Raw genomic sequence first — 15,500 nt, 5'->3', positions numbered from 1 at the left:
AAGTATTTGTCGCAATTGTGGTCTGTACCAGGAAGGGCCACTTGGGTGGCTAATTTAGTGCAAACTAAAGAGTGGTGTGTGCTTGTGCCCACACTGGACTCTCACAGACACAACAGCTCAGAGGGATCTGGACTGTGCCCACCCCCTCCCCTGCCCATGGGACCCCCCCCAATCTTCCTTGAACTACAATCAAGGTGGGAAGTGGGAATGTACTTGATGCAGGGCCAGGCTGCAGGGAGGGCGTCTTGTTGCTCACTCCCAGTCTGTTCACCAAGGTTAAGCCAGCATGCTCTTGGCTGCTTTATCAGCAAGTCTGTGTTATTGAGCTCCAGTTAGCTGCAGGTCTCCCTCACGTGACACTGGTGGTGCAGTGCAGCTCTCTCATGCCCCTTGCACAAGTCCCACCCCGCCCCTCCCAGGAGGGAGTGCTGCAGTGAGCATTCTTCCCCCCGGGGCCCAGGGCTTCTGGCATCATTACGCAAACTGCCTAGAAAGGATTGGCAACCACAACCTACGACGCAGCCACCACATGGCTTCTATGCACAAGGCAAGGGCAGCACGAAGCAGCCATACTCTTACCATATCTACCAGGGCTACGTAGAGAAACATGCCAGCAGTGACGGCAAAGATCCAGAGGGTGATGTTATTCGCATACTGCCCCACAGCGGTCCCTATCATCATCCCTACATAAGCCATCATGGCTGAGAGGAGGTTGTAAACAATGGCCTGTTTCACAGTCATGCCTGCTTTCAGGAGCACAGCAAAGTCACCTGAGAGAGAGAGAGAGAGAGAGGAGAGACAGACATCATCACCAGCCACAGCGCATTCTGCCTAATCAGGACATCACATTTGCCTAGAGAAGTCAAAACAGTATTTGTGAAAAGTCACACACATACCAACAGTATATTATTCAAACAGTATTTTTGAGGGTCGCATCCATTTCCTACGATAAGCAAGTGGCTCTGAAGCATTCGCATTTTATTTTTAAAATACTTAATCCCATCTACTGCAATATCTATATTAAAAACGAGGTCACCTTTGGCACTGTAAAGTCTTCCGACTGTGGTTTAAGATCCTGGATTAACCCTGAATGTGGTCAAATGTTGCTCTTGTTACAATAGTTAAGCAATGTTTTGCCCAGGCAAGGTGGGTGGGGAACTCATACTCTAGAACAGCGTTTCTCAACCACCGGTCCGTGGACTGGTGCCGGTCCATGAGGAGTTGAGTGCTGGTCCGTGAGAAATTAATCCCCTCCACAACAATTTCAAGCCGGTGGGGACCACCGCTGCTGGGAGCTCTCCAGAGCTCATTTCTTTTAAAAGCTAAATTAGTATTATCCCAGCAGCGAGGGCTGCCTGCCTAGAAATGCGCTCTGGAGAGCTCCCAGCAGGCCCCCATCAGCTTGAAACTGCTTTGAGAGGTGGGGGGGGACCCCTTTACTAACTGCTGGTCCGGGAAATTGCACACGAAGAATGTACCGGTCCATGACTCCAAAAACGTTGAGAAACACTGCTCTAGAAGGAAGGAGTACATACAATGCTGTGGTGTGCTCTCAGAGGCTTAACCCTGGTTGAGCAACTAGCAGCACTGAGTCTGCCATTTCCACTTGGATTCCTAAGAGACCTGCCATTTATTGCGGAGAATTTGGTGGCTTTATTCTTCTCTAGTGGCACCAATCTCCCAGAGATAAATAAGTGGCTGAGAACACGGCTTAGCTGCAGAATAGCGGCATACCGAGGAAATAAATGGAGATCAAAAGCACAGAAGCAATTGAACGGGGCAAAGTCAGCTGATATCCTTTAAGTCTATGACATGAGCAGTTCATCCCCTTCTGCAATCTCATAAGCCTACAGCAGTGAAAACAGAGCCTCAATGAAGCGGTCTGTATGGGAGAGTTCATGGCAATAGGGGGGAAAGCAACCACCTAATCTGTAAAAAGCCCAGGGATGCTTTGGGTCAGAAAAACTGATCATCTGAGTGGTGAGGTACATCTGGGTTTGGATGGGGGTTGTACTCCCCCTGAAAGGCAACGTTTGCAGCTTAGAAGTGCTCTCGGGCCAGACACTGGGGCCCTTCTCCCAATCAGTGGGAAGAGCACTGGGGCGATCTGCAGGGAGAGTGGGTTACGCTTACCCTCCCCGCAGGCAGACGACTGTGCTTGCTCAGCAGCTTGGAGGGTCAAGGCGCGGGGAAGCGCTGCCACACGTTGCCCCAGCCCCCAGAGCTCCAATAATGCCCCATGCGAGTGCGCGGTGCATCATCGGGATCCCCCCTCCCGAGTGTGCCAGCCGTGGCTCACAGACAAGCAGAGAAATAAGGTGAAGGGAGCACCCTCAACCTCATTTTAAAGGGAGGCTACTTAGGCGGGTTTGCCGCCACGTAGCTGCCGGGACTGGGCTCGATCCCGGTGGCTCACACACACACACACACACACGTGCAAAACCGGGCTGGTTTTGCACAGGCATGTGGATAGCCTCACTGTCCTTGGAAACTCAGGCGGAAGCAGCGCCGGGGTGGGGGAGGGGTGCCATTTACCAGCTGGGGTGTAGGGTTGTATGCCAGCTACGACCCTACTTGGGATGTAAAAATAGTGATAAAGACTAAATACTGTAAAGCAGTGGCCAACAACCAGCTGAATCTGGGGACTGATTACCCCAGACAATTGCTGGCCATGGAGTCCCTGTCTGGTAGCATGGGATTACTCTGTGTAATGCTGCTCTTCCTGTACTGGGCCTGCCTCTTTGTGCAAGGTTGTGTGTCAATATCAAGCAATTTCCTGGTCATCCTCTCTCATATACAGTCTAATCCACCATCCCGCTCTTGCCTACCTGCTTCTCACAGTGAGAGGAACAAGGAGGTCGTCATGCAGAGAAGCACAGGAAAAGCCCAGTAAAGCTGCAGGGTGAGCGGGCAACCCAATGGCATGTGCAGCGATGACGAGAGGGTTGGGAAGGGGGCTCTCCACAGCGATCATTTGACCACTGCCATTACTGTATTTGCCCGAATCCAAGACTAGGTTCCCCCCAAGTTCTTTGACATTAGAAACCGGGCTCATTTTAAATTCAGACTCCTCTTCTTTGGGGGCAAATATGGGTATTTAATGTCTATTTTAAAGAGGCTCGTCTCAAATTCAGAATAGTACTCAGGTAAATATGGCACAACTACCTGGAGACCTCCGAACACATGCTGGCTGGTTCACAGGACCCATCATGGTGAACTCCCATTGTCCTCTTCACACTTTCCTGTAACAGCCCTACATACAGCAGGTGACGTTACACTCACCAACATGACATCACCCCCCTCCTGGGTGTGGAGCCCGAGTGTTATTTTTCCATTCTCATGATCTCCTAGGAGAATCTAAAGAGCACAGGGGCACAGAAGGCCAAACCAATGCAGCTCCAGATGCCATCTCCATGTACTCCCAAGTTTATTCTGTACTCTGGGTCACGGGGGGGGGGGGGGGAGGGGGGCGCTACATCAACAGTCACACCTATTAACATATTTATTCACAGGCAAAAAAGAAAGCATGTACAGCTGGCATCAGATTAAATTGCTTACCCAATTCATGGGGAAGCTCATGACAAAATACTGCTATGGATGTACTAATGCCTCCCGTCAAGCCAGCACTGAAAGCTGCACCTGGGTGGGGGAAAGAGAGGAAACACACACAACAGAACAGTGGTTTCAGTTTGGCTATTTTGAAGCAAAGCATCAGCGGGGGGGGGGGAGCATTCTTTGTCCTAAGATGATGTAATGTTGCATATAATAGCAATAGCAATAGCACTTACATTTATATACCGCTCTATAGCCGGAGCTCTCTAAGCGGTTTACAATGATTTAGCATATTGCCCCCCAATATTCTGGGTACTCATTTTACCGACCTCGGAAGGATGGAAGGCTGAGTCAACCTTGAGCCCCTGGTCAGGATCGAACTTGTAACCTTCTGGTTACAGGGCGGCAGTTTTACCACTGCGCCACCAGGGGCTATAAGAAACACACTTCCAAATTATTGGTTTTTTTTAATAAAAGTTCATAAAGGGCTAGCACCTTCTCCTTCCTCAGTAACTTATTCCTGTGGCACAAGCTGGAAGCAATATCCTCTTTTTGACAGAGCATTACAGCAAGCGAGAAACTAACAGGTTATCATACCCACCCCGCTCCCTGCCCCACCCCCGGCAGCATTCTGGTATTTGCTAAGAAGGGCAGCCAACAACAAAAAGCTCCAAACTGAGCATTTTGCATTTCCACTTGGGATACAACAAAGGAGAAAGGGAAGTATTGTGTGACTCATCTGAACACCATGTTAGGATAGTTAAGGCAGGCTTGGATATAGCCACATGGCCTGGTTGCCTCCCACCCCCAGCCATCTCTGTGCCACACAGGTCTATATAAGCCAAGCCTGTTCAACTTTGCACCACCACCATCCTCGGATGTTTTTGGACTACAACTCCCATAATCCCCAGACACAGTGGCAAATAGGCAGGGACTATGGGAGTTGTAGGCCAACAACTGCAAGAGGGCCGAAGTTGAGCAAGCCTGGTATAAGCAGACAGGTTGGAAGCAAGGCTGGGCTAAGACTCATCCCTCTTAAGGGCTCACAAGGGACCAACCATACAGGTCATTCCTTGGAATTTCCCCACACTGGACAACTGGACAAAAGCAGCCATTCCATACAAGACTTGATGAGAATTATCAAGGGCCCTAGCCAGATTATCCCAGCCCCAGAAGCTGGCAATCTGCAAGACCACCAAGTACAATCAAGAGAAGTACCGGTGGCCTTATTTGCAGGGGTTCCATTCTCGCCTACAGATGTGAATATGGAAACTGTGGCTAACAAAACCTTGAGTCAATGGGAATTGGGGGTGGGTGTTAGGTTCCTAAACAATAAAAGGGCCAAAGCAGCAAGCGGGGGGCAGAACTAAAAGAAAATGTCAGTACTTTATTCTCCAGCAATGACACCCATGGATAGATAGATAGTCACAAAATGGCTCACTGCTGGAAACTGGTGGCCAGAAATGACATTGGACATCATTTCTGGCCATTTAAAACTGTGGACAGGCGAATTTCATCTATTTTTCTACCCATGGAAAATGAAACTGGTTCTTTAAGACCCAACTGCAGATACGAGAAACTGTGGATATGGTGTCCATGGATAAAGGGGGCCACCTGTAATTAATGAAGGTTAACAGAAAGATTCCATCTTGCTCCTTACAAAACTCCCACAAAGTGGGAGAGCAGCCCTCCTTAAAAAGATCAGCTCCCATTCCAATGAACTGGGGTCAGTCTTTGTACACCAAGCAGGAGAGGATTTCTCAGTTGTAAATAATTGGGGATCACAAGGTGAGAAGGCTTCTCCTGCTTCTGGCAATTTGTGGGGAGGGGCGAGAAGGAGTGCTGTGTGATCTGTTAGACAAATAGTGGGTCAATCAAGAACAGTGGTAGGCAACCCTGGCTCTCCAGCTGTTATTGAACCACAATAAATTGTGGCTGGGGATGATGGGCATTGTAGCTCAGCATCTGGAGAACCAAGGCTGCTTGCCCCTGATCTAGAGGCTAAGACCCATTGCTATGTCTCCCAGTAGAGTTTCCTTTCCCTTTGCTTCCTAACACAGGCAAGACCCATTTTATTTTACATTTCTGTACAGTGCCTAGCAAGGCTCAGTGCTTTACAAGTACGACCAGCAACCTTTGCTATTTTATGCAGAATAGATGGCAGGACCACACACTGCCTAAGACGACCCCTTTTCTTTACTTACCAATGGCCAAGCCATCACTAAAATTGTGGATACCATCTCCCATTACTACCATCCAAGCAATATTTGCTATTCCAGTGTCTTTCATGTCTTGGCCGGAATGGCAGTGTCCATGAGAATGATGCGAGTGTTTGTGTGACCAAAGGTGGTTGTGCTTCCTCACTACAACTGTATCCTCTCGGTGGTTGCTTTCGTACTCCACATCAGGGAGATCGTTGTCTTGAATGACATGGGAGACGTCATTGTGGGAATGGAGCATAGTGTTTTCTTCTTCTACCGACAGGAAGGTCTTTGGCAAGGAGTCAAGGTGGCCGTCTAGGTCAGTTAATTCTGTTTCATTAAGCCGATCGTCGGATAAGACAGAATCATCTGGTCCTGTGCCAAAAGAAACATGGTATGTTGACTATAGCTGACAACAGAGTTTAATTACAGAAGAGGTGCTGCCAGTTCCTGCCCCTTTGGCTTTGCTTGACTGCAACACTTGCAGGCACTGTCTTATGGTGGCTTCAGTCCTACCTGTTGCACCTATTCAGATGGTGGGGCTGGCTAATACCTGCACCACCCCTTGGCCATTGGCTCTTGGGGTACTGCAGAGTTCTATTCTGTCCCACATCTACATGAAACTGCTGGGAGATGTCATCTGCTCGTATGGGCTGCAGTGTCAAAAGTATGTCGATAACCCCCAGCTCTACCTACCTTTTAAATCAGCCAATACCATGGAGGCAGCTGATGTCCTGAACCAGTGCCTGGAGACCATTCTGGGTGGATGGGGGCAGACAAACAAACTTAATCCAGGTAAGATGATGTGTCCTGGGTCAGTAAAACCAGAAATCTGAATGAGGTGGTAAATGGTCTTGGATGCGATCATACTCCCCCCGGAAGGTTGTTTGTAGCTTGGAGGGTGGGGTCTCCTGGACCCGAAGGCCCATGTGGCGATGGCCAAGAGTGCCTTTTACCAGGTTCAGCTGGTACACCAGCTGCAACCTTACCTAGACAAACTGGATCTGACTTTGTGCACTGGCTACATACAGACTGCACTATTGCAATGAGATCTACATGGAGCTGTGTATGAAGACTGTTCAGAAGCTCCAACTGGTTCAAGATGCTGCTAATGATGATAAGGCCAATATCTATCTATCACCTGATATGTACATCTCTAGGTGGTGTGGTATTAGCATTACCAATAGTGGTAATGCTGATACCTGCAGGTGCCAGTTGCACATAAACAAGTGCTGCACTTGACCCGCAAGAGCTTCGCTGGTTGCCAGTTTGCTTCTAGGCCGGATTCAGAATGCTGTTTTTGACTTTCAAACCCCATATGGCTTGGGACAGAGGCACCTTTCAAACCTCATTAGCCTATAAGAATCTGCCAGGTTCCTCTGCTCTCCCTTGCAAGCTCTGCTCTCGGCCACTCTACTGAAAAAAGATCTAGTTGGTGGGGGCCAGGGCTATTTCAGTACAGGTGAACCCAGTTATCCGTGGGGTTCCGTTCACTACAACTGTGGATAATGGAACTGTGGATAATGGCATTAAAGTCAATGGGATTAGAGGAGTTAGGTCCCTGAAGACTGGAAAATGGGGGGAAAGGGGGAGGAAGCCAAATAAAGTGCCCTACCGTGCTCCGTGGGTCTCCAGCTGTCCGGGAGACAGCTTGTTGCTGTGTTGGTTTTTATTGCCGCTTATGGTTTTTATTGTTAGCTGCCTCAAGCAGCAGTGTGTTGAAGGACTAAGACAGACATTTTACACACACACACACACACACACACACACACACACACACGATGCTAAAGATGCACTGTTCTTGCACATACTTATAGACAGTGAAAACCTTTTAGCCAACAAGTGTCTATTTGTGTTTATATGAGCAGAACACACAGAGTGCGTTATTTTATGAGATAGTTTTTATTGTATTTTGTGAAATTTTAACTTTACACTCTGTTTTATATTGTGTTTTAAATTTTGTACACCACCTAGATATGTATATATCAGGCATTATAGAAATAGAATAAAATAAATATGATTAAGACCTGCACATGTGAGATGATAAAGCCTTCAGCAAAGCCAAAGAGGCACAGCTAAAATGTATATAGACTTAATATGCAAGCACAGAGGTGATTTGTCCTCTACTGAAATGCTGCAGCTGTGAGTGGATTTACACTTATTTATCATCCAACCCATCGGGCTCAGGATCCCTGACAGAAACGCCATCACATTAAGAAATCCTTACCATCACAAGTAAGGTGCACAGACTCAGATTTTAATGGGGGAAGGAAATTTCCCTTACAGCACAATCCTATTATGCTTAATGTGGTCTACTCCTTAGTTAGTGGTTTGGATTCCAGTTGTAACCAATTTTAACACCAACGATCTTCCTCCCTCTCCTAGTGAACTGCTTTGATAACTTTTTGCTGAAAAGTATTATAAGCAGTAATAGTAAGGTAAAAAGGTAAAGTGTGCCCTCGAGTGATTGTAGTCCAGAACAACCAACTCTATGCTAGACAGTTTTAGCTCCAAAAATTTTCAAAGGCAGTGCTGATATTCATTAGCAAAACAGCGATTCTTCATGAGATGAAAAGTGAACTACCATGCTATTTGACAGTCATAAATGTTCAGCTTTGTCTTAATAAATATGACCTCATCATATATGCAGTTCTTGTAATCAAAAGCCAAATAACCCACCCACCCCCCGTTTTTCTTTAACATAAAGATTATCCGCATGATGTGTCCACTCAGATTTGACCTCAAAACCCACCACTTCCTTGTACTTTGGCACAATCCTTAGTCCCCTACACTAAAGGTAAGGTAAAGTGTGCTGTCAAGTCGATTTCGACTCCTGGCACCCACAAAGCCCTGTGGCTTTCTTTTGGTAGAATACAGGAGGGGTTTACCACTGCCATCTCCTGCGGAGTATGAGATGATATCTTTCAGCATCTTCCTATATCACTGCTACCTGATATAGGTGCTTCCCATAGTCTAGGAAACATACCAGTGGGGATTCAAACCAGCAACCTCATGCTTGCTAGGCAAGTCATTTCCCACTGTGCCATTAGGTGGCTGACAGTAGTAGGCTTCTTTAACTGTGATAAAGAGCCCAAACACAGTGAGGCTAGTCTCACATGCACTCTAGCCCAGGCTAGGGAAACCCAGCCTGCGCATGAGAACTGCCATGTTTGGGCCTGATCCTGGGAGGGCAGCACCGCCAAGCCCAGCTTTTAAACCTGGCTCTTGGCCAGGGTTAAGGGCTTGAGCACGCCCTTAACCCAGGCCCGTGTGTTCGCTGGGGCTATGGCCTAGAGTGCCCATCTCCTGGGGGAATCCCGCAATGCACTGTGCATGTCACATGGTATACTGTGGGATATCCAGAGGCCGGGATGCCTCATTCCAGCCTCCAGAGCTCCATGCGGCACCACACAGCACGGATCATCTGGGAGCACAGTCCCAGCAATAGTCAAGCGCTCATCTGCGGGGAGGTGTGTTCAACCAGCCTCCCCCTACACTGCCCCCACTTGTGTGAACAACATTAGAAGAAATACATGGGGAAATGGGAATGAAACCGGTTTGTCTGCTGGCAAAGAGGCAGAGAGTGAAGATGTTAACATTCCACCAGATCAGCCACAGTAGATGAAGAACTCCATGAAAGCTTCAGGGTTTGTTAAAGAAAGTAGGGGTGTGCACGGAACCGCGGAACTGCGGGCCGGCACTGGGGTGGGGGTTTCCTTTAGGAGCGGGGGGAGAGCTTACTTACCCCTCCCGCCGCTTTCCCCCTCCGGCGCCCATAGTTCTTTTAATAATTGGGGCGGCAGGATACCTCCCTGCTGCCCCTTCTTACATTTTGCTGCTGCCGCTGCTGTTGACTACGCTCCCAAAGGCTTGAATAAGCCTGTAGCGCACGCGCACGTCGCACGTATGCTTCACGGAGACGTTTCTTCACGGATGCCTTTCTTCAATGCACTCACTGGCAATGTGTCGTGTGTCTACTTAATGAACATTTACTCAGGAGTTAAGTCGCACTGTATTCAAAAGGGCTTACTCCCAGGAAAGTGTGCAGAGTCTAAAGCTAGGATTGGGCTGCGGCTTTCCTTAAAAAAAAAAAAAAATCCTCCCTGACTTTTGCACGTGAAGAACTTTTGCAACAAGAAGCCAGAAGGTTACAGCAGCCCACCCGGGGCAAAGTCCTAGCTTGCAACCCTGCCATGGTGTGACTGTGTTAATGGGGCTTACTCCCAAGTAACCGTGCACAGGACTGCCGCTCTAGCCGGCGTTCTGCAAAGGGAAGAAAGTGGGGGGGGGTCCACGGAGTCAATTGGAGCAAATAGCTTTTTGGCATTATCCTCGCTTATTTTCAAATTAAAAATAGAATAGGGGATACTCCTTCAGTCTCAGGCTTGGAAACTTCACCTGGGGGAGGAGAGCTTGCATGATAGAAAACGCTGCACAGCAGAAAATGTGAGGGAGGGTCCCAGATTTTGCGCGCGCACACACAGGCAAAAAAGCCCCAATTGTTGCACAGAAAAGCACACGCACAGGCAGCGCACGAGGCCAGCGCCGCCCTCTATGACATCACCCAGTGTTCTAATTCCCACAGTTGCCCCAGGAGACAAGAGAGTTCTCTTCCTCTTCAATCATTCGGAAAGAAGCGATGGGTGGTACTAAGGAACCTCCCTGCCCACTTTACTGTTTTCTCCGTGTTTCTTTCCTTCAATTGGCTCAGCGCGCTGCCCTTCCAGGGCTCCCTGCCTCTCCAGTAGCCAATGTGGTTCCTCCTCCTCTGTCTTTGCTGCTGTTCTGGTTGCATTACTGTGTAAAGCATGCGCACAATGTGCGCGTGCGCTACAGGCTTATTCAAGCCTTTGGGAGCGTAGTCAACAGCAGCGGCAGCAGCAAAATGTAAGAAGGGGCAGCAGGGAGGTATCCTGCCGCCCCAATTATTAAAAGAACTACGGCGCCGGAGGGGGAAAGCGGCGGGAGGGGTAAGTGAGCCCTCCGCCCGCTCTGACTAAGGTTTACACAGAGAGACTAAGCCATTGGGCCAGATTAATGGCTGGGACAATAGGTCTGTCCTTGCCCAAAAGCAACATGAGGGGACGAATGGTTTTACCTGCTAGAGGCTTGAGCTGAAGCCAGTCAGCATCAGGTCTGTTTAGCTTGTGATCTGAAAGTTTCCTCCCAATTGACGATTCATCAGCCTTCTGTTTTTTCTTACACCATTTCTGTTTAGTCTGAATGAAAAAGAGACACCTGGCAGTTAATGATTCACCTGTAAGAGGATGGTAATGAGGAAAGGCAAAAAGGCACATTGGGACAGCGACAAGGCACAAGGAAGAACCAATGCTGCAGCTCTCTGAAGATACAGAACACACTCCATTAAACACCTCCGGAATTGCACACAGAGCACAGATTCATACTGCCCCACACTCCATTCCATCTAATTTAGAAAATCAGTGCAGATCTTGTACCAGCAGGTACTTACTTAGCAGAAACCTCCCGTTAAATAGTAGCTTGTGTCAATGGCCTACACTTTTAATACTCCAAATACATACAACTGCTTCAATTACTGTAAGCATAACAATTCCTCTCTCCAGTGCAGCGCCATGCACATGGAAGGATTTTTCTATGGAAGCCTGCCCACTGGGTGTGCCATTGTGCTGGATGCATGCACTATAATACACCTGGTCATTACCAGTTAACAGAAGGTGAACAGGTCTCCAATGGCTTGCTCTTCTCCTGGCTCCCAGACACAAGCCAATTATGCTGCATGCACTAATGGTTGGGTGCACTGCAATGTACCCAGCACTGCTACCACTTCTTCCGCTGAAGACTGGGATGGGAGCTCAGGAGATTCTTCTATGAGGATCCCATCAGCATGCACAGAGCAGTGTGCACATGTGGGGATGGATTGTGTGCTGTATTTATATTTCTTCATATAAATCCCCGTTGTGTTTGGGACTGCACAGGAGAAATCTCACTTCAAACATCTGTGCCAGTTGAACAGTTTTTGATGGGTAAAAACTACTCTTAAAAATGAAGGCTACAGAAACAGCTTGCTGCTGAGATTTGTTTCTCCTAGGTGGGTCTGTCTTTAGGCTTAAAATGGGAAACTAGTAGCAGGCAGATCTGATGTTTTTTTTGGCACACTGCAGCAAGCTTTGTACTTTACAGAAGATCCATCATGATCCATAAAAAACCCGGTAGCATTAAGTTTGTTCCGCTAATTATCACTGTGCTTATATAGGCAAAGAGATTGCAGGAAAGCATCAAAGGCAGGGCTGGGGGGAAATTCAAGTTCCTATACACCATTATCCAAGTGACTGGAATTTTTTCGGTCCCAGTCAAAGATGGAATTAAAAGACACATCGTCAAAGGAGGAAAAATGTTATTTGATTTACTGAATATACAGGCTCTGCCTTCAAGGAATTATAACTTGTTCAAAAATTATTTTTCAATTTATAAAAGATTATACACATGTAAGAACAAATCTGTTTCTGTAGTTCCCTCCTCTCATACACAGCTTCTGATTTCAGCTGTTGGTATTTTCTCATCAAATTTCCTGAAGTGGGAACCCTTCTTGCACAAGTCATCTTAGGACTGACTAAACTTTTGACCATCTAAATCCCAACCCCTTAACCCTCTGGGAGTAAGAAGTCTGTTCAGTCTATCTGGCCTGAAGCCTTCACAACACCTACTACTATTTGTTGTACCTGCTTCAAAGGAGGCGGATGAGACCTTTTATTTATTTAATTAATAAATTTGTATACTGCCTACTTCTGAAGTCTCTAGGGGAAAACACCAACTAACTAAAAGGCTTGGCTGAAGAGATGTGTCTTCACATCAACAGGGATGGAACAGCTCTAATCTCAGGAGGAAAAGCATTCCACAGTCCCAGGGCAACCACAGAGACGGCACACTTTTCAGTCGCCTGGTGGCACCCTCAGATGGACCTCCCCTGAAGATCTTAATGGACCTCCCCTGAAGATCTTAACAGGGTTCATAATGAAGGTGTTCTCTTAAAGCCATTAAGGACTTTATAGATAATAACCAGCACTTTGTATTTTGCCTGGAAATCTATTGGTAGCCAGTGCAGATCTTTTAGAATCAGAGTAATATGGTCTCTCTACAAGATGTCCCAGAGACCAATCTGGCAGCAGCATTCTGCACCTATTGCAGCTTCTGGACTACAAAAAAGGCAGCCCCGTGTAGAGTGTATTGCAGTAGTCAAGCTTGGAGGTTACCAGCATGTACACCACTATCTTAAGGTTATTCACTTTCAGGAAAGGCGCAGTTGGCAAACCAGCTGAAGCTGACAGAAAGCACTCCTGGCCACCACCTCCACCTGAGGTAGCAGAGAGAGGGCTGGGTCCAGAAGAACTCCCAAACTGCAAACCTGTTCCTTCTGGGGGAGGGTAACTCCATCCAGAAGAGGCAAGTCTATCCTATTTCTAGAATTGTGGCTTCCTACAGTGAGCACTTCCATCTTTTGGATTCAATCTCGGTTATCCCTCATCCAGCCCATTACTGCCTCAAGGCAGGCATTTAGAGAAGTTATGCTACCGCCTGATGAAGCTGACATGGAGAAGTAGATTTGGGTGTCATCAGCATACTGATAACACCCTGCACCAAATCCCCTGATGATCTCTCCCAGCAGTTTCATGTAGATGTTAAAAAGCACTGGAGACAAAATGGAGCCCTGAGGGACACCATGCAAAAGCTCTTGCTTTGTAAAGCAGCAGTCTCCAAGTAACACCTTCTGAAATCTGCCCAAGAGGTATGGGCAAAACCACTGCAAAGCAGTACAGCCTATACCCAGTCCCCAGAGGTGATCTAGAAGGATACCATGGTCGATGGAAACCACTGCAAAGCAGTACAGCCTATACCCAGTCCCCAGAAGTGATCTAGAAGGATACCATGGTCAATGGTATCGAAAGCCCCTGAGAAATCCAAGAAGGATGAACAGTTACACTCCTTCTGTTAATTCCCCTTTGGAGATCACCCACCAGGCCGACCAAAGCAGTCTCCACCCCAACGCCTGCCCGAAAGCCAGTTTGATGGGTCTAGATAGCCTGTTTCATCCAAGACTGCCTGGAGTTGAGAGGCCACCACCTTCTCAATCACCTTGGCCAACCACAGGAGATTGGAGACAGGCCTATAATTGCCTAACTCCAAGGGATCCAGTGTAGGACCTAATAATTGCCTCCTTTAAATAAGAAGGCATCCTATCTTCCCTCAGAAGCATTTATGAGCTCAGCCAGGTCCTCTCCAACAACCTCCCTGTGCTTGAGAATGTAAGTTATGTCAGACAAGGGTCAAGAGAGCAGGCGGTAGGACGCACAGTTGCAAGCAGCTTGTTCGCATCCTCAGGAGTCAAACTGAAACTGATCCAATATAACCGCACAAGAGGAGTTACTGAATACCCCCACTAAAGACTCTGCACCAACAATGGAATCCATAAATTTTTTTTAAAGATCCATAATGGATGAATTAGAAGGAATTCCCAATACTAACATGAAGAAAGATAGGATCACTGTTCTTCTGAGGAGAAGAGAACATTTTTGTTAAGACAACTCAACAATTCTTCCTTCCTAGGAAATGCCACAGACACACCATGCCTTGAGGCCAAAACTGCCTTAGCAGTTGCTAGGGTCAATAAAACCTGAAGCAACAACAGAGAAGGAAGCCTGTTTTTAGGATTTTGGGTACTACTCAACTGGCCCTTGGCAGCTCAGAGGCTGGCCTTGCGAAGAAGTGGCCTGGGACCCAAGAGAACATGGTGCAGTCATGGGTAGCTAAGCAGTCTGCCCTTAGCGGCAACAGTGTGACTGGAGAAGACAAATGAGATCCTCATAAACACCCAAACACAAACCATTTGAGAGACTCATCTAGGAAGAAGCCTAGTCTTAGTTTGTAACAAAAAAACATTGCTCCATGGAGCATTTCATACTCAGAGTCATGAGGCCAGGAGAAAGCAGAAATTAGCACAAGGAGCCAAAAGATCTCTCCTCCTCCCCTCTGCCAAAATGCAGAAGGTCTGCTAAATTGAAGAGTTTTCAAAGTAACAACTGAATCTAGAAATGGGCGTGCATACATTATACACACACCCCAGCAAAAGACTATCTAGAGAGGTCCCTAGAAAGCCAGTGAAAGAACTTGGGGAAAAATCAGCAGGAAAAAACAGTCAACCTTGTCTTCCAACTTGAGCGACACAAGACATCCCATTCAACATGTGATGCTGAAAAAAGCTTGTTGCATGGACTATGTTCACTAGCCTGACCAGGTGATTTCTGAAAGCACATGTATCCATCATTTTTTAAGAAAACCAAACCCATAAGATTCATAACAGTAACAGTTCTCAAACTGTCCAGAACTTCCATGGGAAGGTGTTTCATATAGGGTTGCCAGCTTTGAATATTCAAACACATTGGCTCTGTGGCTCAGTAAAAGAGCTCATGCTTTGCATTCATAAGGTCCCACATTCAATCCCTGGTCAGATAAAGGATCTCTGATCATAGGATGGGGAAAGCATCTGTCAGTCAGAATAGAAAGCAATGGACTAGAAAGGGTAGTGGTCGGGCTCACTACAAGAGATATGAATCTGTCCCAACTCACTGGCCTCCCTGGATGTGGACAAAGCCTGGTGGAGTGTCATCACAAAGTCTCTGCAGAGTTTTTGAGTTTTAATCAGTACACAGCTTTTCAGACCAGTATACTGAGTAGCTGTTAGAACAGGGGTGGGCAAACCTGGCCCTCCAGCTG

General features: G+C 47.4%; 1 protein-coding gene across 4 annotated transcripts in view; it reads right to left on the bottom strand.

Moving 5' to 3' along the window:
- SLC39A10 (solute carrier family 39 member 10) overlaps window positions 1-15,500 on the bottom strand; it is a 97,473-nt gene that overhangs the window by 33,883 nt on the left and 48,090 nt on the right. For all 4 annotated transcript variants that reach the window (XM_053276836.1, XM_053276848.1, XM_053276844.1 and 1 more), the window contains exons 6-9: window positions 10,852-10,972; window positions 5,757-6,128; window positions 3,559-3,639; window positions 580-770 (exon numbers count right to left, since the gene is read on the bottom strand). In XM_053276836.1, the coding sequence (XP_053132811.1) occupies window positions 580-770; window positions 3,559-3,639; window positions 5,757-6,128; window positions 10,852-10,972 (765 nt within the window). The remainder of the gene's footprint in view (window positions 1-579; window positions 771-3,558; window positions 3,640-5,756; window positions 6,129-10,851; window positions 10,973-15,500) is intronic.

Source organism: Hemicordylus capensis, chromosome 1 (assembly GCF_027244095.1).
Source record: "Hemicordylus capensis ecotype Gifberg chromosome 1, rHemCap1.1.pri, whole genome shotgun sequence".
Lineage (NCBI taxonomy): Eukaryota > Metazoa > Chordata > Lepidosauria > Squamata > Cordylidae > Hemicordylus > Hemicordylus capensis.
This window is presented reverse-complemented; position numbering and strand designations above follow the sequence as displayed.